Source organism: Pleurodeles waltl, chromosome 7, assembly GCF_031143425.1.
Source record: "Pleurodeles waltl isolate 20211129_DDA chromosome 7, aPleWal1.hap1.20221129, whole genome shotgun sequence".
NCBI classification, from domain to species: Eukaryota; Metazoa; Chordata; class Amphibia; order Caudata; family Salamandridae; genus Pleurodeles; species Pleurodeles waltl.
This window is the reverse complement of record NC_090446.1, coordinates 1,275,571,042-1,275,598,019: the sequence shown is the minus strand read 5'-3', so window position 1 is coordinate 1,275,598,019 and position 26,978 is coordinate 1,275,571,042. Positions and strand designations below refer to the sequence as shown.

The window sequence follows — 26,978 nt, the reverse complement described above, 5'->3', positions numbered from 1 at the left end:
TAACCTACTCCCACATCACCGAACTCCACTGGACCGACCACCACTGCGTCCACTTCTCCTACTCCAAACCCCCCACACACCACCAGCAACCCAACACCCCCTACCGCATGTGGGACAAGATCCCCACAGAACGCCTGAACTCCCAACTGCCACAGAACCCTCCCCCAACACCAACGACCCCCAACACTGCTGCACATAACCTCAACAAATGGATCACTACCTGCGCAGACTCACTCGCCCCCCTCAGAAAAAACATTACCACCCGCAACATCAAGAACGCCCCATGGTTCACCGCGGAACTCCTAAAGTCCAAACGCAAATGCCGCAAAGCAGAAAAAACCTGGCATCTAGAACTCTCCGCCACAAACTTCTCTTCCCTCAAAACCTCCATGCGCATACACAACCAACTCATACGCACCACCAAAAGAACACACTACAAGGAACGCATTGACAACAACTCCCAAAACAGCAAATAACTCTTTAACATAATCAAAGAGCTCTCCAAACCCAAAGCCAGCAACCTGGACCCCACGCACACACAAACCCCCTGCAACTCCCTCTCAAACATGGCTCTTCGAACAGTGATCACCCCCCCCTCCAGCGCCTTGAGACCCTCACGGGTGAGTAGCACGCTCTATAAATGTTTTGATTGATTGATTGTCTGGGTCAGTTTGACAGTTGGGCTGTTTGAACCTCTAGGGGAGGAGTGGTCACTTATACCTGAAATGCTGTGCCTGCCCTCACACATTGCAGTCTCCAACCCCCTGGTGTGTGTCTGGGGCCTGGCCTGGGCAAGGCAGGATTTCACAAACAAGAGAGACTCTCCTTTGAAGTGAGCATATTTCAAAGGCCAAAATGGGTATTTGAAGGGCACCCAAAACCACAGACTTTAGATCATTTCTGGACATCAAGATGAACCTCTGCCTGGAGAAGAGCTGAGGAGAAGTGCTGCCCTGCCTCAGACTGTGCTTTGTGGATCTATCCTTCATTTGCTGCTTCTGTCTGTGCAAGAGGACAAAGACTGGACTTTGTGTGTCTTCCTGCCTGTGAAGAAATTTCCAAAGGCTTGTCCTGAGCTTGCCTCCTGTTGTTGAAGTCTCAGGGCCATCAAAGACTTTTCCTGCCAGCACCTGGACTCTCTGCTGAGACTCCTGCCCTGCCAAGTGGTGCCCTATCCAGTTCCTGGGGCCTTGGAAGATGAAGCTGGCAGACCAAGACTGAAAATCCACGCATTGACCATCGTGCGGGGAAAAATTGACGCACATTCCGAGACGCGGCTGAAAAACGACGTGCCACCGGCTTCGTGGCAGAAATCGATGCATGGAGCTGGAAGAACGACACTCACACCCGCTGATGGAGGCTGTTAACATCGCAACCCACACTGCGCAGTTTTGCTGAGACCGTGTGGCAGGATTTTCAATGCAAACATTGCTGGGCACAGAAAAATGATGCAACGCCTGCCCGGACCTGAGTGCTGCCTGGATCGATGCATTGCTCCCCTGCGGGGAGGCAAAACAACGCACGCTTACCCAACCAGAGAGGGAGGAACGACGCACGAGCTCGCTTGTGCGTGAGAAATCGATCCACCGCTTACCTTTTTTGACACACACTCGCTGAGCGTGCGAGCGTGTTATTTTGACACTACCCAGGTTCTTTTCAACGCTAACAGTGTTTTACCTGTTTTCTCAAGGATTTAAGACTCTTTTTGCTTTTTAATCAATAACTTGACTTGTGTATGTTGGATTTTTGATGTTTTTGTCTTTTTTGTTTAGATACATATTTTCTATTTTTCTAAACTGGTGTGGTGTCATTTTGTAGTGTTTTCATTAAGTTACTGTGTGCGTTGGTACAAATACTTTACACCTAGCACTCAGAAGTTATGCCTGCCTGCTCGTGCCAAGCTACCAAGGGGATGAGCGGGGGTTAGCTGAGTGTGATTCTCCTTTACCTTGACTAGATTGAGGGTCCTTGCTTGGACAGGGGGCAACCTGACTGCCAACCAAAGACTCCATTTGTGCAAAGTACTAATTAGATGACATTTCTGTGTTTAGCAGTTCACAGTAGGAGGGCTTATGGAGACACACAGAGCAGGTGTAGGAGAAAAACTGACCATCAAGGCCACAAAGTGTCAGGGGAATCAGTCCTCTGTGATCTAACTTAATAATCTGATGGTGAATAGGCAGATTAGCTCTTTGAAGGTGAAGTTACAATTTGTACTTGATTGGGAAGTGTCCACAACTCAGACCCAGGTGTGAGCTTGATTAAGCATCACTGATCCTACAGGACAACAATAACTGCATTACTGCAAGTAAACTAGTTGCAATTAAAACAAGATTTAGATTTAGATTAGTTAAATACAATTTTTGTACCTTTAGTATCAGAACCCAGAGGAGCTCTCTGGATCACAGCTTAATGCTCTCAAGGTGAGAGGATCTGCTTGAAGCTTTATAAATCTTAGTGCCTTCACCTAGAGTGTTACGAATGTTCCCATCACTGATTCGAGTTTTGCTGATTCAGTAGATTACAATTTCAGTCTGTGCAATATATGATTAATGGTCCAATTTCATTCTTGGTGGTCAGCTTATTCTCTACCAGGGCCACAAAGAAAAATACTCTGTTGCCCTAGTAAAGGTCCTGACTGGCAAATTTAGAAATATCCAAGGTCACTTTTAGCATTCAGAGGAACCACTGTCAAGCCGGTTCCTTTGAATACATTGGAACTTTGCCCTACAACTCCATCAAACATGATGGAACCATATGACAAGATGTAGAAAGCTAGTTGATTTTCAAGTATAAAAAACTAAAGTAGGCATTTTGTGTTTGAAAATAAAAAAGCAATGCCTACGCCCCCTCGCCATGGGAGTCATCTGTCATGGCAACAGTGGCATTTTTTGTTTTTCACTGCATCTTATTGCCGCGGTTTTCTTGGTGGAAATGGGCAGAAAAAAATGGTCATATGACCTCCTGTCTTAATTGGACAGGAGAACATATAGCCAATTCTCTGATGGCCTCTACTCCATAGGGCAACAGAGAAGTTTAGCAGAAGTGGTGATGGAGTAGTCTTCACCTTGGTCAAACTATGGTCAACCCACTTTTAAATTAGGGTAGGCACATCAGCATGTTGGCAGTAAGTACACTTAGTCAAGGTTGTGAGAGAGTATGTTTGCTGCCAACATTTAAGTCGGGCACTAATAACCTTTTGCTAATGCTGTCAACATTTTCTGAAATTTTAGAAAATGTTGATAAACTCGGCAAAAAAGCAAAATCATTAAACTGTATGTCTAAAGAAAATTTGAATCCAGGCAATGTCAGATACAGCAGTTTTATGGGAGCCTCCTGTGGCCACTTGTGTTGAATCTACGTCACCTCTGCTTAAAAGTAATAAATCAAAGAAAAATCCAATTAAAACTAAGAGATCATTAACCATAAGGAATATTTAAAAAAATCGTGCACCCTTCATTCATTAAGGGCTGGAAATACAATGGGTAGTACTGTTAGTATTGATGTCGTGACTGGTCCAGATTTAAGTTATGAGGCTTTGACATATGAGGCACAGACACTGGATATTAAAAATATAGACCACACTCTACCAGGCAGTAATATTGGTGAAAAGACAAATGAAACAAGACTTAATGCAAAACAAAGGAGGAGATAAAGACATAGCATTTTATGTATGTATTAAACTAGTATATGTGTTATGAAGAAATACCAAAAATGTTAATATAAATAATGGTTGTAGTGGTAGCTTTGGGTCATCCCAATTTCCTACTAGACAGCGAGGGGAGTTTTTGCCTGCTACTAATACTCTGCACCATCGAGTGTTAAAAAATCTTCAGGTCAACACATGTGCTATAAATAATGTGACCAATAAGTTATATAAATTGATAAATTGGCTGTTAGAAGTGGGGTCTCTGGTTGGCAGTCAGTTTGCACTCTGTCCATGCAGGGTCCCTCAGTCTAGTCAGGGCAATGGAGATACACACGTAGATAAGTCCTGCTCACCCCCTTGATAACTTGGCACAAGGCAATGTGTAAAGTATTTGCCCCAACACACATAGAAATACAGTGAAAACACTACAAAATGGACATCACACCAGTTTAGAAAAATAGTGAATATTTATCTAAATCAAACCAGACCAAAACGACAAAAAATCCAACATACAGAAGTCACGATATGAATTTTCAAAAGAATAATAATCTTACTCCATAGAAAACAATGGAAATGTTGTTGTCATACAAAGTACCTGGTTTGTGTCAAACATAAAGCCACACGGACGAGCGTGCGTCAGAAAAGTCAGCAATGCGTTGATTCCTCACTCGCAAGTGAGGCTGTGCATCGTTTCTTCTCCGGTCGGGTCAACAATGCATCGTTTTTCTCTCCTGCCACAGAGCGATGCGTCGATTTCCAGGCGGACACCTCGGATCCACACAGGCCTGCATTGATTTATAACGCCCAGTGATGATGCGTGAAAAATACGGTCGCACGGTGTTGGAAAACCACGTTGCGTGGAGTTTGCCTCATTATCAGCAGTCACAAGCGGGTGATGTGTTGTTTCTCCAGCCGCTATGCGTCGATCTCCCAGCCACGATGCAGGTGGAGCATCGATTGTAGCTGCGAAGTGGGTGGCAAATCATTTCTCAGCTGCATTGCAGGTGGTGCATCAAACTTTTCCCTGTGTGGTGTTCTATGCTCAGATTTCAGTCCTTGTTCTGCCAACTTCACCTCTCAAGGGCCCAGGGACTGGATGGGGCACCACTTGGCAGGGCAGGAGTCTCAGCTGAGATTCCAGGTGCTAGCAGAGGCAGTCTTTGATGGCCCGAGACTTCAAAACAGGAGGCAAGCTCAGTCCAAGCCCTTAAAGATTCCTCACAAGCAGGAATATACCACAAAGTCCAGTCTTTGTCCTCCCTCATGCAGAAGCAGCAACTGCAGGCCAACCCAGCAAAGCACAGTCACAGGCAAAGGGGCAGTACTTCTTCTGCAGCTCTTCCACTCTTCTCCTTGGCAGAGGTTCTTCTTGATTCCAGAAGTAATAAAAAATCTGGGGTTCTGGGTCCACTACTTATAACCCTTTCTGTTTTGAAGTAGGCAAACTTCAAAGGAAAGTTTCTGTTGTTCACAAACTGTAAACGTTGCACTTGTATAGCGCACTTCTCACCCATTAGGGTCTCAAGGTGCTGTGGAACCCCCCCTGGCTTTTCCCTGTGAGGGCCCCACTCCTGAGAAACCCCAGGTTGAAGCCAGGCATCCAAGCACTGTCAGTGCTGTTGTGGAGATGAAGCAAGCTATTGCCCAGAGGTACAGAGTGGGACCCATTAATTAGATTAGGTACCAAGGTGAGAATTATCTGGTCCAAGGGAGTTGAGCCCAAGATCCTCCGCTGCGGGAATTGAACCCTGGTCCTAGGCCAGATCTCTGCATCAGGGTCTGCTGTTCTAACCATTGTGCCACACTTCTCCACTTCACAAGATCCTGCCTTGACCAGGCCTGGGTCCAGACTCATACCAGGGGGTTGGAGACTGCATTGTGTGAGGGCAGGCACAGGGGCATGGCTGGAGGAGCCAACATGGCTGACGTCTGTTAGTGGAGCTCCGCTATGCCACCCGCTTATCCTGAATAAAGCAGCTACAATACGGGGAGTTCTGGTCCAATGGTGGCATGTCGGGGAAGCTGAGGATTTGTAGTATCGGGTGCCAACTCTTGTTTCTTACCCAGTGCCCGCAAGTAGCCAAGATGTCCTGCAGTGGTGGTGTAGCCTAAGAAACAAAATGGCACGCTGAGGGACAGAATGGACAACGGTGCACTCGTAACTGCCCTGTGGCTGGACACCGGACCGGAGTTGGAGGTGCTGGCAGTGGTGAGGAGTGGTGGCACCCTGGGCGCGGAGGGCTGGTGGAGCGTGGCCTGCGTGGATTATCCCAGATGGGGTGGGAGGCACCTGCCGGGGGTGAGTGCCGTGGAACATTGGTGTGCGCTGGGGCTGCAACGGGTCCCCTGCTGTGGCGACTGGAGGCGGGGGACTCTCCGGAGTGCAGGGGTCCCAAAGTTTGGGCTGTCTAGATGGGGTTAGTTGCAGCTGCTGCTCAGCCTGCCACAGCAGCTTTCGGGAGACGGAACTGTGGTGTGGGCATCCAATACACGGAGCCTGTGTCGATGCGGCCGGGTACTACTGGCGCTACCTAGGCCCATTCCTGAAATGGCGCGCTGTTGACTGAGCAGGGGGATATGACATTGGATGCCGCGATGCAGCAACAGGATGGACCCTGCTAAAAAGGTACTTGTTAGACCTGACATGCCTTAGGGTGGTCACCCCTAACTTTTTGCCTGCCTCCCTCCACTTTTTGGACCCTGTTTTGCTGGCTTTTTAGACTCTGCGCACTTTACCACTGCTAACCAGTGCTAAAGTGTATATGCTCTCTCCCTTTTCAAACATGGTAACTTTGGATCATACCTGATTGGACTATTTAATTTACTTATAAGTCCCTAGTAATGTGCACTATATGTGCCTAGGGCCTGTAGATTAAATGCTACTAGTGGGCCTGCAGCACTGGTTGTGCCACCCACTTAAGTAGCCCCCTTAACCTTGTCTCAGGCTTGCCATTGCAAGGCCTGTGTGTGCAGTTTCACTGCCACTATGACTTGGCATTTAAAAGTACTTGCCAAGCCTAGAACTTCCCTTTTTCTACATATAAGTCACCCCTAATGTGTGCCCTAGGTAACCCCTAGAGCAGGGTGCTGTGTGGGTAAAAGGCAGGACATGTACCTGTGTAGTTATATGTCCTGGTAGTGTAAAACTCCTAAATTCGTTTTTACACTACTGTGAGGCCTGCTCCCTTCATAGGCTAACATTGGGGCTGCCCTCCTTTGCTGAAATGGCAGCTGCTGATCTGAAAGGAGCAGGAAGGTCATATTTAGTATGGCCAGAATGGTAATACAAAATCCTGCTGACTGGTAAAGTCGGATTTAATATTACTATTCAAGAAATGCCCCTTTTAGAAAGTGAGCATTTCTTTGCACTTAAATCTTTCTGTGCCTTACAATCCACGTCTGGCTGGGCTTGGTTGACAGCTCCTTGTGCATTCACTCAGACACACCCAAACACAGGGTACTCAGCCTCACTTGCATACATCTGCATTTTGAATGGGTCTTCCTGGGCTGGGAGGGTGGAGGGCCTGCTCTCACAGAAAGGACTGCCACACCCCCTACTGGGACCCTGGCAGACAGGATTGAACTGAAAGGGGACCTGGTGCAATTCTTAGCCACTCTTTGAAGTCTCCCCCACTTCAAAGGCACATTTAGGTATAAAACAGGGCCTCTGCCCTACCTCATCAGACACTTGCTGGAGAAGAAACCTGAACCAGAAACTACATCCTGCCAAGAAGAACTGCCTGGCTGCTCAAAGGACTGTCTGCTTTCTACAAAGGACTGCTGCCTTGCTGTTGGCCTGCTGCCTTGCTGAACTCTTGTCTGGCTGTGAAAGTGCTCTCCAAGGGCTTGGATAGAGCTTGCCTCCTGTTCCCTGAAGTCTCAGGAACAAAAAGACTTCTCTTTTTCACTTGGACGCTCCGTGCGCTGAACTTTTCGACGCACAGCTTGTTCCGTGGCGAGAAAAACGCCGCACACCGACGCTGATCTACGCGACGCCTTTGGGACGACCGGAACTTCGACGCACGCCTCGCAAGGACAACGCCGCCCGACTTCCAGAGGAGAAATCGACGCGACGCCTGCCGTGAGAGCGAAACTTCGACGCGCAGCCCCGCAGAACGACGTGCAGCCAGAAAACAAGCAGGAGAATCCACGCACAGACCCGGGACATCTGGTAATCCCCGCGATCCACAGAAAGAGACTGTCCGCGCGCCGGAAAACGACGCACGACTTCCCCGCGTGAAAAATAACGACGCAAGTCCGTGTGTGCTGGGGAGAAATCGACACACACACCATTTTTCCACGTATCTCTTCTTCTGCAGCCCTCTGAGGAGATTTTCCACTCCAAACCAGGTACTTTGTGCTTGAAAGAGACTTTGGGCCTGATTACAACTGTGGAGGAGGTGTTAATCCGTCCCAAAAGTGACGGTAAAGTGACGGATATACCACCAGCCGTATTACGAGTCCATTATATCCTATGGAACTCATAATACGGCTGGTGGTGTATCCGTCACATTTGGGACGGATTAACACCTCCTCCAAAGTTGTAATCAGGCCCTTTGTTTGCTTTTTAAAGACTTAAGACACTTTATATCACTTTTCAGTGATATCTCTACAAATTCACATTGCAACTTTATTCGTTTTGACCTACAATTATCCTGATAAATATTATATATTTTTCTAAACACTGTGTGGTTTATTTTTGTGGTGCTATATGGTGGTATTGTATGACTTATTGCACAAATACTTTACACATTGCCTTCTAAGTTAAGCCTGACTGCTCGTGCCAAGCTACCAGAGGGTGGGCACAGGCTAATTTTGGATTGTGTGTGACTTACCCTGACTAGAGTGAGGGTTCTTGCTTGGACAGAGGGTAACCTGACTGCCAGCCAAAAACCCAATTTCTAACAGTACTGTTTATAGAAACCACATGAGTCAGGCTCCCTCTGCCCCTGCTAATTACATGCTGCAGAACCTCCTGCAGCAGCGGATATACTGTGAATGGGACACTAGACATTGTGGGATACTTCAGTTGTTCATTTTTTGGGAGCATTGCACCATTATCACCCAAACTCTGATCCGACCCTTCTGTTGCTGTATCTCCATAAGACTCAATCACTGTAGTGGACAGACACAGGATGTGCAGATTGGTCTCATTGCCCCCCAGACGACTCCGCACTGCGAGCCGTGGGTCACCAGTGAACTAGGGGGCTGCTACCTGTGCCTCACTGCCGAGGGTCCCCACTGTGATCAACAGTCACCATGGATAATGTGGAGCGCCCCAGTACATTAGAGGACAAATTATTAGACACTGTACTGGTGGCTACTGACAACATGCGGACCTCCTAAGAGTCCAAAATAGACACGGTCCTGAGTCTACTACATGCGGACCATAGAAAGCTGGTGGACAGGGTAACACTGGTAGAACGAGATGCTCAGGCATTACTGCTCAGAACACACAGCCTGGAAAGTTCCCTGAAGGAATTAACAGACAGAGTACGAATGCTGAAGCAACGTGTGGAGGATGCGGAAGGCAGATCTCGCAGAAACAATGTTCGACTGGTGGGCCTGCCAGAGGGCACTGACGGGCACGATCCTGTGCAGTATATTGAGGACTGTCTCGAAGCTGCACGTACCTCGGGTACACTTTCCTCCTATTTCTCGATTGATGGAGCACACAGAGTGCCGACCAGGCAGCCCCCCGTGGGTGCTAACCCGCGACCAATGGTGGTGATTATCACGACAGAGACATAGGCCCTCATTACAACCTGGCGGTCGGTGATAAAGTGGCAGTAATACCGCCAACAGGCCGGTGGTAACTACTGCCAAATTATGACCATGGCGGTGAGAACTCAGTTCAATGGCATTTCAAGGTGGACAGGGGGACTGAGTGGGACACAAGGGTGACAATTAGGAGAGTCTCATTTCCTGGCGGGGGTCTTGGCAATAGTCTCTGGCTTCTGCCTGTATTGCAGAGAATGTTTGTGGGGTGGTTCACCTTCTACAGGGGGAGGGGGAGGGGTTGTGGTGGCCTGTTGGTCCTGTGGCGGGGCCTCCTTTCCACTAGCGGCAGCGGAGGTGGAAGGCAGTTCAGATGTCTGTCTAGTGGCAGGGGCCCGCTGTTGTGAGACTGCCTCCCTCATAATGTTGGCCATGTCTGCCAGCACCCCTGCTATGGAGACCAGGGTGGTGTTGATGGCCTGCATGTCCTCCCTGATCCCCTGGTACTGTACCTCCTGCAGCCTCCTGTTCTCCTGCACATTGTCCAGGATCTGCCCAGCATATACTGAGAATGTTGGTAGGCTCCCAGGATCTCTGCAAGTGCCTCCTGGAAAGTCGGTTCCCTGGGCCTGTCCTCCCCCGGCGCACAACAGTCCTCCCAGTTTCCCTGTTGTCCTGTGCCTCTGTCCCCTGAACCGTGTGCCCACTGCACTGACACCAGGTCCCTGATTGTCTTGGGTATGAGGTGTGCCCTGGGGTCCCTGTAGTGGTGGACACACTGCTGATTGATGTGTCCTGAGGACAGAGGTATGGGTACGCTGGGTGGGTGCTGTGGTGGTGTTTCCAGTTGGGGGAGGCTCTGTGGTGGTGTGTGACTGTACCTGGGTAACCGACTGTCCATAGGTCCCTGATGGGCAAGGTTGGTCATCCAGATCCAGGCGACCAGAGTTGCTTTCATCACTGTGGGCCTCTTCAGTTGGGGGACTGGAAAGTGCTGCCACCTCTTCTCCGCTGACATAGGCTGGGATTCCTGTGGGGGATGTAAATGCTGTGTTATTGTTTCTGTGTGTGACATATTGTGCATCAGTGGGTTGCCCTATTTGTTGGTATTTGCTGTGGCAGCTTTAACTTGTGTAGGTTGGTATGTGGTGGGCTAGCTGATTCTCTCTAGTGTGCATGCTTTGGTGATAGGTGTCCATGCAGGGCTGTGAGTGATGTCCATGCATTGGTATGGCATGCAGGACTTGGCATTGAGATAAGTGAGATGTGATGATGGGGTGTGTGGGAGGTGGTGGAGTGATAGAGTGAGGGTGGAGGTATGTGATGGCATGCAGGTAGGGGGTGATAGTGGTAAAGAGTTGACTTACCAGAGTCTAGTCCTCGTCCTACTCCGGCCAGGCCCTCAGGACGCATGATTGCCAAGACTTGCTCCTCCCATGTTGTTAGTTGTGGGGGAGGAGGTGGGGGCCCACCGCCAGTCCTCTGGACAGTGAGCTGGTGTCTTGCTGCTATGGAACGCACCTTCCCCCTTACATCATTCCGCCTCTTCCTGAGGTCGTCCCTTGTTCTGGGGTGCTGTCCCACGGCGTTTCTAGCAATGGATATCTGCTGCACCTGTGCTGAGTTGTGTAGGTGTGTAGGGTGATGTGATGTGGGGTGCGTGGATGGTGTATAGGTGTAGGTGGTGTGTGGCTCTGGTTTTGTCTTTAGTCGTGGTGTCTGTCTCGTGCCAATGGTTTGTATTTTTAAGGGGTTGTAGGTAATGTGGGTGTGTGTTTTATAGTGGTGTGGGTGTGTGGGTGTGGTGTGTGTATGGGTGTCAGGTGTGTATTATTCAAATTGGCCAATGTAGTGTTGTTTTGAATGTGTGTGTGTATTTTGTGCGCGCCGGTGTGTACCGCCAATGGTTTACCGCCATTGAATGTCCACCATGGTGATTCGTGGGTCATAATGTGATGGGCGGTGTTCTGTTGGCGTATCGGTGTGGGTTTTGATACTGCCAGTTTCTCACTGACCTTTGGTGTGGCAGACTTGTGTCTGTGGCCGAATAGTGACGGATTTGTGTGTGTGCGTCATAATATGATGAACGGATATCCGCCGCCGCAGCGGTATGTTGGCGGCAGTCAGCGTGACGGTAAGTGGGATTTACCGCCAATGTCATAATGAGTGCCATAGTGTTAAAAGAGACTCGCTCGATGGCAGAGGTGTAAATGAACAGCATCAAAGTGATGTTTTTTCCTGACTACATGATTTCTGTACAGAAGCAACGCAATAGCTTCCTGGCAGTGAAGGGACGCCTTCGTGAAATGGAATTCGCTAACTCTCTCTCACACACTTTTTTTTACTACCCCTGAGGAGACATGGCGCTGGATTGAGAGTTCCGATCACCGTGCTACTCATTCACTGCGACCAGACCTACCAAGAGACGGTAACACATGAAGGCACAGCAGGGGGCATTGCAGGATGAGGGCACGAGCAGAGGCGAGCCATCCCGCAGTCCCTGATCTAGAACAGAGAATACAGGAGTGGCGCAGTGCATTGCAGCGGGCGGCCGCACTTTCGAGCTCGGGGCGTTGCTCTAGCCCGGATGTCCCGGGCTCCCACTCCTCAGATGGAGAAAGTTCTCCTGTCACTTGGCCGTCTGTGCAAAGCTCACATAATCCTCCACACATCACCCTGCAGATGTCAGACACTATTATTTGAGATAAACTGTTATTCTATTTATGACCCTTCTTCCCACACAATTACAACTGTTGTTACTGTATAACGCTTCTTATGTGGTCATGCACCATGGACTACCTGCAAGGTGGCGTACGTTAGACTCCCCCCTATTACTGTATTTAGTAGCCCCTCAACTGGTCCTCCCTACTGTAAGGATACCTTTCTCTTGATTTAGTTGGTAACATCTGGTTTGGGCGGCCACAGGTTCTAGTGTGCTGCCCTTTTGGTATTCGCTATGTAATTGTTACAATATGTTGATTGTTTTTACCTGCCCATTTCCCTGTTCAACGTTAGGCAACACATGAAGATACTTACCATACATCACTCAGCTCCTTTACACACAACATTGCCACTGTCAACTGTGTGTCAAATATGCGCAGCACCTTCGTTTGTTAGTCCTATGCATGATGGTGCACATTAATGAAGTGACATGGAATATACATGGCATGCACACAACTGTGCGCAGATACGCTGTATACTCCTACATGAAGCGCCACAATGCATCTAATTCTCTGTTACAAGAGTCTCATCTAACGTGTTCAGAGGTCGACACGCTTAGAAGAAAATGACACAGCCAGGCATACTCCACAAATTATTCATCCTATGCGCGGGGAGTGCTGATATGGGTCCGGCCGGGGGTCCCATTCTGTCTGTTAATGCAGGTCGCAGATCCTGTTGGCCGATACGTGTTTGCCCGAGGTCAGCTGAGTGGTAGTCAGGTCCTCCCTGGTAACATAGACGCTCCCAATGTAGATCAAGCTCTCTTTCTAATCACACTCAGTCAATTATGACACGCTGGAGTGATATTCCCTGGCTGACAGGAGGAGATTTTAACTGCATATTGGATACATATCTAGATAGGTTTTTCCCGCCATTAGTGCGCACCTCTGCTATGTCCAATGCCCGCTGTCTTGTAACCTGGCTACATCACTGGCAACTGACAGACGTTTATCGTCATTATAATGCTGATGCCAGAGTATACTCCTACTTGGCACTACATGGTTTGCATGTCCGACGCGACAGGTTGCTCTGCACGTCCACCCTGATTCCATGACCGTAAGGACTGACTACTTGGGCCGTACTCATTCTGATCCCAATCCCCAATACCTTTAATCCGACTGGGGTGTTACTGCTCAGCCTCCTGTTCCCACATGGAGGATGCAGCCTGCAGCATTGGAGGACTCAGCGTTCCACCAGTCGACTGGCCCGCAGGTTACTAGTTACTTTGAACTTAACGCAGACACAGCATCATACCGTTCGGTAGAGTGGGACACTTTTAAGGCTACACTACGAGGCCACTGTATGGGGCTTGGTATTGGTGTGTGCATACAACTGAACGGGGAGTTGTCCACGGAAGAGGGGCAGCTATTGCAACATGAGTCAGAAGCAGTACATAACCCCAGTGCCTTATCTCAATTACAAGCCATGCGTAAAACCCATTCAGAGCTCCTTGAATGATTGCAATGCCTAAATTATGCTGCACACTCTGTAAATGCACATGCACGGGTGGATAGAGCTGACACTCTGTTTGCCCAATAATATGCCAGGAGACTTCCCCTAGTTCGGTACAATCTATTTGGACACTGTCCGACGACTTGCTGTACACACAGGATTAAATTCATACATGTTTTTTACACTCATTATGAATCTCGATATAGCACTGTCTCTCCTTCTCCTCTAAAATATATTGAGCTGTTCCTCACAGGAGTATCTCTGCCTAGGATCACGGCCGAGCAGTGTTTGGAACTAGACGATCCTCCACTGCTGTCCGAGATATGGGAGGCCATCGAGTCTCTTGCAAATTTCAAGATGCCTGGCCTGGACGGGCTACAGGCTGAATTTTATAAGGCTTATGCAGCCCACCTAACTTGCTTGCTTTATACGAGGAGTCCTTATTACTGGCGTGCCTACCTCCTACGTTATGAGAGGCCATGTTTATCTCCCTCCTAAAGCCACATAAGGACCCTACTGATTGACCTGGAAAAGGCATTGACTTGCTGGAATGGCCTTACCTTTTGCAGTCCTACTGAAATATGGCCTCGGCCCTCATTTTATACAGCTGGTGAAATTATTGTATACATGCCCGTTGGCCCGTAATAGAACAGGGCGCCTCATATCGTCCCCCATTCGCGTTATGAGGGGCACGCTGCAGGGATGCCCTTTGTCTACCCTCCTTTTTGCTCTTGCAGTGGAGCCACTGGCGTCTGCGCTCCGCAGCAAGGGAGACGGGAATCATACGGTCTCTCTGTACGCGGATGACCTTCTAGTGTATATTAGAGACCTGGTGAATTTTCCTAGTGACATGATGCCCTTACTCAATTCGCATGCGAGGGTCTCTGGCTTACGAGTTAACTGGCAAAGTCCTGTATTTTCCCGTTATCGCCTACTATATCTGATTCAAGCCTCACATCTATACCCACGGACATGGCGTGGCAATCTACCACATTTAGATACCTAGGCATACAGGTATATCACACAGAGTCGGATCTGTTTGACGGGAACCTAACGTGTGCTATGTCGGGCCTATGTTGTCAGATGGCATTCTGGAAAACATTGCCGCTGATGGTCATGGGCAGGGTGGCCCTTGTTAAAAAGATAGTGTTCCCCTGACTATTATATTATTTTGTGAATATGTCTCTACACATTCCAGCTTCTTTCTTCTGATCCATAGAGCGGGATGTGCGTAGTTAGATTTGGAATACTTCCAGCTGCAGAGTGGCCCTCTCTAAACTTTAGCGCCCACTGAACGAGGGGAGTTTGTCATTGCCAAATTTAGAACACTACAGTGGGTGGCCAATTGGCTCTCTTCCAGGCAATTGGCAGACACGGCCACTGACCTTCCAGCATGGTCATGGTGTAAATTGCTACACCTATTTCACCCCTCTGCTAAATCCACAGCGCCGGTGCCCATTTTGCTGAATCTAGCATATAGTTGTTTCCGAAGATGCTGTTACCTCACGAGGCACACCACTCTCTATGCACCAGCCATGCCACTATTGGGGACATGATGTGGCGCATGTGGTGCATCAGCTGCAGAACTGGCAGCTTAGCATGCAGTGGAAATACCCTAGGTGACCTTTAAATGCATGGCACTCTCAATTCTTATGACACACTGATGGAGGCCACTGGACTGCATCCAGGTACCTTTATGTTATACAAATCCCTCAAGCATACCTTGCAACATGTGTGGTGTGACCTCAAAGAGGAACCGCGTGTGCACTACACGCTACAGTACCAACTTGTATATAGGAAAGGGAGGCATTTATTACACTGGATAGCAGACTCTTTGCGTCTCCATACATCTGGCCCACTTGTGGCCCTCCTAGGGAGATTGGAGACAGGAGAACCCTTCACAGATAGGGAGTGGGCAACCCTACTGGAAACCCCCATATATGTCCCTCGCAATATGCGTTTTTGACTCATTCAGTACTATGTCACTCAAAGAGCCTACCTTACACCTGACAAGATCAACAGATATTTTAACCGTGCAGACGCCGCTTGTCAGCGCTGTCAGTGCTTGGGAACGGACATTTCTACACATGATGTGGTCATGTCCCACTTTGAGTCACTATTGGACTTCATTCCATACATGCTTAATGCACTGTGTAGACTTGCCCTTACTATTGACATGGGAGACATGTATTTTTGGATTATTCCAAGGCGGTAAAAAGTTGAAGGCAACGTCCCGTTTTTTGGATCTGGGGTTCTTAGTGGCCAAACACCTTATAATCTGTAAATGGCGGTCTTCCGAGCCCCCAACATATGAAGCATGGGTACATTCATTGTCTGTCTGGGCGAGAGCGGAGTGCACAGCTCTCCAACTCGAAGGTCTATAGGGAATGCGCAAGTATCCCCTCAAGGTATAATGGGAATGTTAACAAACCTCTGCACGCCGCTGAAGTCTGGGCCTGCTCCACTTTGATTTCCCTGTTGTAAGTGATAGAGATTTGAAACATGCTGTGCCGAATTCAGCATGTTGCATGCCTGTACGCATGACTAGAGCAGACAAGCATTCCATTCAGATTTCGGGATTCTGAGCCAATTATGGGCTGCATAGAATGGATAAGTAGAGACAGTTTATAGAGCCCATGTGAGTTTTATCACAATTTAACTAAATCTGCAATGCAAGTACGTGGATTTGTTTTGTCATCATCTTCCCCCCATATGTTTGTTGTTGTAAATTGACATTGATTGCAAACATGTAGGTCGCATGTACTATTATTCTGCAATATGTCATGTTAAAATATACATGCAATAAAGAAATATAAAAAATAAAATTGTGTGAGGGCAGGCACACCTCATTCAGGTGTAAGTGCCCACTCCTCCCTCCAGTCTAGCTCAGATGGCCCTTCAGGATATGCAGGCTACAACCCAGATCCCTTTGTTTCACTGTCTAGAGGGAATTCACAAACTGCCCAACTGTCAGTCTGACCCAGGCAGGGAATACACAAGCAGGCAAAGTCACATAATGGTTTAAGCACAAAATGCCCACTTTCTAAAAGTGGTATTTTCAAACTGACAATTTAAAAAACAACTTTACTAAAAGATGTATTTTTAAATTGTAAGTTCAGAGACACCAAACTCCAAATCTCCATCTGCTCCCAAAGGGAAACTGGACTTAAACTTAAAAGATATTTAAAGGCAGCCTGCATGTAAACCTATGAGAGGGATAGGCTTTACAACAGTGAAAACTGAATTGGGCAGTATTTCACTGTTAGGACATGTAAAACACATCAACACATGTCTCACCTTTACAATACACTGCACCCTGCCCATGGGGCTACCTAGGGCCTGCCTTAGGGGTGCCGTAGATGTATAAAAAGGGAAGGTTTGGGCCTGGCAAAGGGGTACACTTACCAGGTCCAATTGGCAGGTTAAAACTGCACACACTGACGCTGCAGTGACAGGTCTGAGCCATGTTTATAGGGCTACTCATGTGAGTGGCACAACCAGTGCTGCAGGCCCACTAATAGCATTTGATTTATAGGCCCTGGGCACCCCTAGTGCACTGTACTAGGGATGTACTAGTAAATCAAATATGCCAATCATGGAAAAGCCTATTACACATACAATTTACACAGGGAGCACTTGCACTTTAGCACTGGTCAGCAGTGGTAAAGTTACCAGAGTATCAAAAGCAGCAAAAACAGAGTCCAGCACATAGTCAAAACATGGGAAGTAGAGGCAAAAAAGACAGGGGAAAACACACCAAGGCTGACATGTCTAACATTGGCTAACAAAGAATAATAGTCTTAAATAACAGCCATTCACTTAATCAGTGCTTTCTCCTATCCATTATTGGCCAATTAGCAGCTGTATCAGATATCTACTAGATACATTAAATGGAATAGTTTTGTAAAGCATAGCAGTGGAATTTAGTCAGAAAGATGATACTTCTCCCAAGTTGTCTGTAGGTTAGTTATTTCCTCAGAAAGGAATTTAAAAGTGTATGGGTTATAAATATATACCATTATATTGTATTTTATTGAAGTTGACACTAAAAATATAATAGGTCATCATGAATGAGAAGTCGCAAAGTTTATGTCTAACTGGTTGGCTGATCAAAAGGGGGGGTTTGTAATTGCCATACAGGCAAAGGGAAAGCAGAATAGGAGAGGTATCAGTGTAACCATTAATCTCAGTTATGACTCTTTCAAGGAAGTTGCCCTCAAAAACTATAGAAGCTCATTTAAGGACTTGTTCAATCATTTGTCAAGTCCAGATCCTAATGGATCCAATGTAGAATCATCCACTTTGCATTTTGATTATAATGCCACTGCCAGCAAACTTAGGGGGTCATTATGAACACAGCGGGATTCCCCAGCATGTTCATGCTGGCAGTCTAAACATAGACCGCCAGCCCCCTTGAGACCCTGCCGGGCGTGTAAAAAACATTCCACTGGGCTGGCAGGCGGAGACAGTGTTTCCGCCCGCTGGCCCAGTGGAATGCTGAGCCGGGACATTGCCGACAACTCCACAGTGAGCCATCATCAATGCGCAGTGCAGCGGGTGCAGAAGCACCCGTCGTGCAGATCACAGCCCGTAAATCGGGCAGTGACCTGTGCTACAGGGTTGTGAACGGGGGCCCCTGCACTGCCCATGCCAAGAGGAGCACCCCTTCTGCCAGCCTTTCACTGGTGGGGAAAGCCGCCATGGAAAGGCTGGAGGAACAAGGGTTCTCTATCTTGAGGGAGGCTCTGCTTGCAGCACTGCCCTGTCGGATAGAGAAATCCACCATCGCCAGGCTGCCTGTTGGCGGAAGCCTGGCGGTGGCGGAGGACCGCCTGTGGCAGTCTTCCCTTGGTGTTTATATGGCAGTCGAGACTGCCATGCCAGTGGCGGAAAATTTCCACTGCTGCCGGAATGGCGGTCTGGACCACCATGTTTATAATGAGGGCCTTAATGTTATTTCATGGAATTATCATAATCAACCACTTGGTTGTTTATGGTAGACCTTGACTTGTTGCACTATTATAAACATTCAAGAATAATGGAATTGAACTGAACCTGTTACACCAGGTTTCTTCTGTCATTGAAAGTCCACACAAACAACACACTGCCTGATTAAGTCACTTTGATAACATAGGGTCTGATCTAGAGTTTGGCAGACGGGTTACTCCATCACAAATGTGACGGACATTCTGTCCAACGTATTACAATCTCCATAGGCCATAATGGGATCGTAACATGGAGGATGGGATATTCATCACGTTTGTAACCACTTCTGCAAAACTATAAATCAAGCCCATAGCTTGCAGAGGTGCTGATATTTTAGTTTTTGTTCTCGAAATTGTACTGACTCCTATTGGCTTTGGTTATGCAACCACACAACAAGAAATTATGGGGGTCATTCCAACCCTGGCGGTCGGTGTTAAAGCGGCGGCAATACCGCAAACAGGCTGGCGGTAAAAAAAATGCAATTCCGACCCTGGCGGAAACCGCCAACATGGACCGCCACTTCAACACATCGCCCGCCACGGCGGAACAAACAAACAGTGCGGCTCTCACCGCCAATAGACAGGCGGGAGACAATGTACCGCCCACCCTATCACAACCCACCAATCCGCCACCTTTTCCGGGGCGGCAGCCCCGCCGATAAAAACACAGCGGAAACAGCCATTTCAAACGGAAAACGCTCACCTCCATACACCCCACGAGGAATCTGGACAGCATGGAACCCGAACTCCACATCCTCCCAGCGATTGTCTTCCTGCTCCTCTACCAGGAGCACGAACGCCGGCGCAGAAGACAACGGTGAGTACTGCACCTACGACACAGAGGAGGGTGGAGGCAAAAAATTACAGGGACACACATATGCGACACACCCACCCTCACCCTCACCCACTACAACACACACATCAATGCATAGCAAGACATCACAGTTAACCCCCCAGAAGAATGCAAAGACAAAAGGAAATGATTATAAACATTGGAATATATTGTATGACTGGCTTTAAAATATATCCCACATATAAAACATTTATATACATAAATTGTCAAGTCCGATATTTGTATCAGGCATTGTTCGTGGACCACTGGGCCCAAATCACATGGGCAAAGCCCACACAGGATACCTGACTCCAACAGAGAGAACACTGCAGGGGCATCAGATACCAAAACTACAGGCACCTCAGGGGGAAGGGAAAGGGGGGCACCTCAGCCAGATGAGTCCACGACGCCAGATCCACGAGGGGCCTCCATGGCCACTGTCCCATCCTGGGGAGTGCAAAGCCACAGTCTCTCAAGTCTCTACAGTGGGTGGGTTGCCCACTGTTCCATCCTGGGGAGTGCAAAGCCACAGTCTCTCAAGTCTCTACAGTGGGTGGCTTGCCCACTGTTCCATCCTGGGGAGTGCAAAGCCACAGTCTCTCAAGGCTCTACAGTGGGTGGCTTGCCCACTGTTCCATCCTGGGGAGTGCAAAGCCACAGACTCTCAAGTCAATATCAGTCTCCACTGGTACTGGAGGGGGACCAGTGCCCAGAGTGCTTCGTGCAGCCCTGCCCGACACAGATGCGGGCCTGCCCCTTCCGCCAATGGGCCAGCGGTGCTTGAGACGGCGGTGCCCAGTTCAGCGGTCCTTGAGATGAAGGGCCCAGTTCAGCGGTGCTTGAGACGGCGGTGCCCAGCGCAGCGGTGCTTGAGACGGCGGTGCCCAGTTCAGCGGTGCTTGAGATGAAGGGCCCAGTTCAGCGGTGCTTGAGACGGCGGTGCCCAGCGCAGCGGTGCTTGAGATGAAGGGCCCAGTTCAGCGGTGCTTGAGACGGCGGTGCCCAGTTCAGCGGTGCTTGAGATGAAGGGCCCAGTTCAGCGGTGCTTGAGACGGCGGTGCCCAGCGCAGCGGTGCTTGAGACGGCGGTGCCCAGTTCAGCGGTGCTTGAGACGGCGGTGCCCAGCGCAGCGGTGCTTGAGATGAAGGGCCCAGTTCAGCGGTGCTTGAGACGGCGGTGCCCAGCGCAGAGGTGCTTGAGACGGCGGTGCCCAGTTCAGCGGTGCTTGAGATGAAGGGCCCAGTTCAGCGGTGCTTGAGACAGCGGTGCCCAGCGCAGCGGTGCTTGAGATGAAGGGCCCAGTTCAGCGGTGCTTGAGACGGCGGTGCCCAGTTCAGCGGTGCTTGAGACGGCGGTGCCCAGCGCAGCGGTGCTTGAGATGAAGGGCCCAGTTCAGCGGTGCTTGAGACGGCGGTGCCCAGCGCAGCGGTGCTTGAGATGAAGGGCCCAGTTCAGCGGTGCTTGAGACGGCGGTGCCCAGTTCAGCGGTGCTTGAGATGAAGGGCCCAGTTCAGCGGTGCTTGAGATGAAGGGCCCAGTTCAGCGGTGCTTGAGATGAAGGGCCCAGTTCAGCGGTGCTTGAGACGGCGGTGCCCAGTTCAGCGGTGCTTGAGATGAAGGGCCCAGTTCAGCGGTGCTTGAGACGGCGGTGCCCAGCGCAGCGGTGCTTGAGACGGCGGTGCCCAGTTCAGCGGTGCTTCGGATGACTGCCCAGTTCAGCGGATCCACCCATGGCGTGGAGGTCATTCACCACCTGACCTGTGGCTGGCTGCGCCTTCCTCCCCACCTGGGATGGGCCTGGTGGGGCCCTCCTGGGCTGCAGTACCGGGCCTGTTGGTGTCCTCCTGCCCACCTGGGATGGAGCATGCGGGGCCCTCCTGCACAGCTGGGCTGCTGGCGGTCTTTTCGGGCGTGCTGCCCTTCCCAGCCTTCCCTGTTCGCCTGTGGCCCTTCCCCACCTTTGGCGGTGTGCCAGCTGGCACCACACTCCCTGCCGGAGCCATGGTAGGAATTTTGTTCCCAGGTGTTGCAGGCCTCTCGCGCCGGCCACTCACAATCTTCGCATGTTTTCGCGGGGGTGGGCTGGCCGTGCCTTGGCTCCCTACTGGACTGGCTGACCTTGAGGGTGGGGGACTCCACAGTCCATGGCAGACTGTCTTCACAGGGCCCGCTTTTGTGGTGGCTGAGGTGCTGACTGGAGTCCTATTAGATGGACGGGGTGGGGGAGTTGTTGGAAAGAGGTCACGTTTTGATAGGAAAATAAGTTTAGAAAGAGAGGGACGGGTAGGTGTAGTAGGTATGGGAGTGGAGGAAGAGGTTGTGGTTGTAGGAGTTTGAAGTCTGCTGTCTTTGGGTGCAGGTGCTTGGGCTGGAGGCTGTCGTGAGGTGGATGGCTGTTGGGTGGGTGGCTGCCTGCGTTTGGGTAGCTTGGAAGAGGGGGTGACAGACACACTGGGAGAGGACACAGGGGACGTGTGAATGGTAGTGGGGGTGGTGACTGCACGTGTGCGGGGGGTTCTGGTGTGTGTGCTGGTGATGGACGTAGTGGCTGAAGATGTTGTGCATGCAGGTGTGAGTGGAGACGTGACAGGGAGGGAGGAGGGAGACGAGGAGGAGGGGGACACAGTGGAGGTAGTGGGTGTTGGTATGTCTGCATGTGGATGTTGCTTGTGTGAATGCTTGTGTGATGTGTGGTGCTTATGTCTGTCTGAGCTTCTCTTGGGTGTTGAGGTATGTGCAGGCTGGTCTGATGGTGTGTCTGGGATAGGCAGAGGTACAGGGGATTGGGTATGGGTGGAGAAAGTTGGAGGGGGGAGGCTAGAGACAGGGACAATTGCTGCCATCAGTGCTGAGGCCAGAGTGTTGAACGGTCGCTGATGGGCAGCCTGACCAGAATGAATGCCCTCCAGGTATGCATTACTCTGGTGCACCTCCCTTTCTACACCCTGGATGGCATTCAAAAGGGTAGACTGCCCAACAATGAGCGTCCTCAGGAGGTCAATGACCTCCTCACTGAGGGCAGCAGGGGTGACTGGGGCAGGGCCTGAGGTGCCTGGGGCGAAGGAGATGCCCACCTTCCTGGGTGAGGGGGCACGGGGCAAACGCTGAGGGGCTGCCGGGAGGGCGGTGCTGGTGCGCTGGGTGGCGGCTGTACCTGTTGGTGTGGGGGGCATGGATGTTGCCGCCACCACAAGGGAGCTCCCTTCAGAGGACGAGTCGCTGTCACTGACATCCGCACGAGTCCCCGCTGTGGAGCTCCCCTCGCCCTCCGTCTCACTGGTGAATTCCGATTCTGTTCCATGGCCCGCCATGGCCATGTGAGATGCAGCTCCCTCGTGCTCCGATGCCACTTCTCCTCCGCCTGATGATGCTAATGCACAAATGAACAGGAAGACAACAAAAAAGGAGGGTGGGGAAAAATAAAGAAATGTTGAGTGCATGCATTGGCGACACCGTTGGCGGACAGGACAGACAGAGAAGCCCCCTGCACTACGCCGCGCACTTGGGGTCGACTATGCAATCTGTGGGACATGGCCTCAAGCCTATGGGCGACCTCTGCTCACATACATGACACAGGGCAATGAATAGCTGTACTTGGCACCCTACAGAGGTGGGGGGCGGGGCACAGGGCCATGCCTTACGGAGGGGCCTAGCCTACAGATGTCACCCTGGCCTAGGGATACCCACAGACCTCCTCCCCACCCAGACCCCTCTACTGCCCGCAAAGTCACCAGGATTTGAGTGTACTCACCCCCTTGTGTCTGCTGTGATGTCCTCACGCGCCCATCCAAATCGGGGTAGGCCACCGCCAGGCTCCGGGACATCAGGGGGGTCAAAGTACGACGGGCACGCCTCCCACGTTGGGAGGCCATCCCCAGCTGATCCTCCGACGTCTTCCTGCTCCAGCGTCGGATGTCCTCCCATCTCTTCCGGCAGTGGGTGCCCCGTCTCTGGTGGACCCCCAGGGTCCAGACGTCCTTGGCGATGGCACGCCAAATATCGATTTTTTGGTGGGCGCTGACCTATGTGACATGTCCAGGGAGAGAAGAATAATCATCACCTTCTGCATGCTCGATGTGAGTGGCCCCCCATCCCCACCCTTACCATGTGGCACATGCTCTCATCTGTCGTTTGATGCATGCCTCAATCGCTCCCCTCCCCACCATCTTTCATCCACCCGACTCAACACAGGCATTGGCCACAAAGCATGGTCCCAGTGTACTTACCTGTTGGTCTGGTGGACCATAGAGTAGCGCATACTGGGTGAGGAGCCCATCCACGAGTTTCTCCAACTCCTGAGCAGTGAAGGCAGGGGCCCTTTCCCCAGTCGCATGAGCCATTGTCTCTTCCAGACCATGGTCACAGCAGCACTTGCAGTGTAGGTCCTCTCCTGTCGAAGATCAGGTATCGAGTGATTAAGCAGATAGAAAATGGCGGTCACGCCCGTGGCGGTGCGTACCGCGGCGGTGCGTACCGCGACCGCCGGCGCACATCGTCATTGGCTCCTGAGACCCATAGGGTTCAATGTTAACCAATGCTGCTTTGCGCCGCGGTCTTCAACCGCCTACCGCCACTGTGTGCCACGCCAGCGCATTGACCTCACATCCCATTGTCGCACTTCACAGGTCAGGCAGCCGCCATTTCAAGGACCCACATGCCTTATTTTCTACTGCGTCACACATACCTAGGCCTTGCATCGACACTCATACAAGCCATTCAATGCATTGGGAATCGTGTTATGTGCAAGCTGTGGTTACGTACCTGTGGGTAGATTGACTCTGTGTTCGCTGTTGTCCTTCATAGGCACCGTCCGCTGGGACATGCAAGGAGATGGAGAAATCTTCCCGTGTACAGACCGCTGGTGGACCTGTCGACAATGGAGGAAAGACATGTCATACTGACATACAGGCTTGACCGAGACACTATACAGGAACTGTGTGCCCAGCTGGAGCCAGACCTGATGTCACCAATCCGCCAACCCACAGGGATCCCCCTCTAGTGCAGGTGCTGTCAGTACTCCATTTCCTAGCAAGTGGGTCATTTCAAACAACAGTGGCCATATCATCAGGGATGTCCCAGCCCATGTTTTCCAAGGTGTTGTCCAGAGTGTTGTCTGCCCTGCTCAAACACATGCGGAGCTACATCATCTACCCTGAGGTGGGGGATTTGGCTACAGTGAAGGCGGATTTCTATGCCGTTGGACATATACCCAACATCATTGGTGCCATTGATGGGACACATGTTGCTTTGGTCCCCCCCAGCAGGAGTGAACAGGTGTACAGGAACAGGAAGAGTTATCATTCCATGAATGTCCAGATGGTGTGTTTGGCTGACCAGTACATCTCCCATGTTAATGCCAAGTTCCCTGGGTCAGTGCATGACGCGTACATCATGCGGAATAGGAGCATCCCTTATGTGATGGGTCAACTCCAGAGGCACCATGTGTGGCTATTAGGAGACTCTGGTTACCCCAACCTGTCATGGCTATTGACCCCAGTGAGGAATCCCAGGACAAGGGCAGAGGAACGGTACAATGAGGCCCATGGGCGAACTAGGAGGGTGATTGAGCGGACCTTCGGCCTCCTGAAGGCCAGGTTTAGGTGCCTCCATTTGACTGGTGGATCCCTAATGTACTCACCAAAGAAGGTGTGCCAGATCATCGTGGCCTGCTGTATGCTTCACAACCTGGCTTTGCGACGCCAGGTGCCTTTTCTGCAGGAGGATGGTCAAGATGGTGGTGTTGTAGCAGCTGTGGAGCCTGTGGAGAGTGAAGAGGAGGAAGGCGAAGAGGACGACATAGAGAACAGGAACACAGTAATACAGCAGTATTTTCAATGACACACAGGTAAGAATCCACAACGGCATTTTACATATACTTAACCCCTACTACCTCTACTGTCTGACCTTTTCCCCCAGTGTATGGTAACTGAGTTGTGACTTTCCCTTCCGATTTCAGAGATGTGGGCCCCACTGCGTGACATCTGCTTTAATTCCCCATGGACTACAGCTGTGTGACATTGGTATGTTGGCATCATAATGTAAATATGCCATTTGGCAGGATAATGTCTAATACATTTGCACAAAATCTCAGCCAGACTCCAGAATGTTTTATGCAATAAGTGTGTTTATTACAGTGCTCAAAATTGGTGGGTGGTTGCAAATCGTTGAGGTGTGATGGTGGAGGATTGTTCATGGCAGAGTCCAGACTATCAGTATCACAGGTGCATTGTCCAGATGCCTGTGGAAAGTGGAGCAGGAGCAGTGTAAGGTTGGACAGGGTGTCAATGTGGGACAGTGGGATGACAATCAGGGAGGTATCCTTTCCTGGCTGGGGTCTTGGCATCTTACTCTGTCTTCTTCCTGGATCTCAGGGCCCGCTTGCGGGGTGATTCTCCTTCTGCAGGGGGTGGGGTTCTGGTGGCCTGTTGGTCTTGTGTCGGGGCCTCCTGTCCACTAGCGCCGGCGGAGGTGGTAGGCAGTTCTTGGTCCATGCTAGTGTCAGGGGCCCTTTGTGGTGCAACAGTGTCCCGCAATGTGGTGACTACCTGATTCAGAGCCACTACGATGGTGCCCATGGCAGAACTGATGTTTCTTAGATCTTCCCTGAACCCCATATACTGTTGCTCCTGCAGAAGCTGGATCTCCTGAAACCTGGCCAGGACCGTGGCCATCGTCTCCTGGGAGTGGTGGTATGCTCCCATGATGTTGGAGAGGGCCTCGTGGAGAGTGGGTTCCCTGGGCCTGTCCCCCCCCTGTCGCACAGCAGCCCTCCCAGTTCCCCTGTTTCCCTGGGCCTCTGTCCCCTGGACCGTGTGCCCACTACCACTGCCCCCAGGGCCCTGTTGTTGTTGGGGTGGTGGGTTAACCTTGGTGCCCTGTAGTGGTGGACACACCGCTGATTGACGTGTCCTGGGGATAGAGATATGGGCCCGCTGTGTGGGTGCTGTGCTGGTGTTCCCAGAGGGGGGAAGGCCTGCTGTGGCCTGTGGCTGTCTGAGGGGAACCGACTGTCCAGAGGTCCCCGATGGGCCAGGCTGTTCATCTAGATCCAGGGAGACAGAGCTGCTGTCATCACTGTGGGCCTCTTCTGGGGGTGGAGTGGACATTTGTGGACCCTCCTGCGCGGTGACGTGGCGTTCGGGTCCTGCAGGGGTATAAAAGTATGGTTATTGCTTCTGTGTGTGCCATAGCGTGCAATGGGTGGGTGCCCGCGTACCCCTGTGCTTGCATTCCTGTGTGGGGGCTTTTGTGACGGTGGTTTGGCCGGGGGGGATGGGTATGTGCAGTGGGCATGCTTAGGTGATGGGTGTCCATGCTTTGTGGTCGCATGCAGGGCTTGGTGTTGGGATGGGTGGGTTGTGTGGGTGAGACATTTGCAAGGAGTAGGTGTGATGGGGGTGGGGGTGAGAGTGGGGGTATTAGTTGGCATGCTGGTGGGGTGGGGGGGATGAAGTAGTTAAAATTTGACTTACCAGAGTCCATTCCTCCTCCTACTCCTGCGAGGCCCTCAGGATGCAGGATCGCCAAGACCTGCTCCTCCCATGTTGTAAATTCTGGGGGAGGAGGTGGTGGACCGCCGCCAGTCCGCTGCACCGCAAAGTTGTGCCTGGATACCATGAAA

At 50.7% G+C, this 26,978-nt stretch overlaps 1 protein-coding gene across 1 annotated transcript in view; it reads left to right on the top strand.

Annotated features, from left to right (window-relative positions):
- The window catches only part of LOC138247026 (olfactory receptor 5V1-like), a 149,613-nt gene that overhangs the window by 44,537 nt on the left and 78,098 nt on the right, over positions 1-26,978 (top strand). Inside the window, exon 3 of the mRNA XM_069201774.1 lies at positions 2,376-2,423. Coding sequence (XP_069057875.1) covers positions 2,376-2,423 — 48 coding nt within the window. The remainder of the gene's footprint in view (positions 1-2,375; positions 2,424-26,978) is intronic.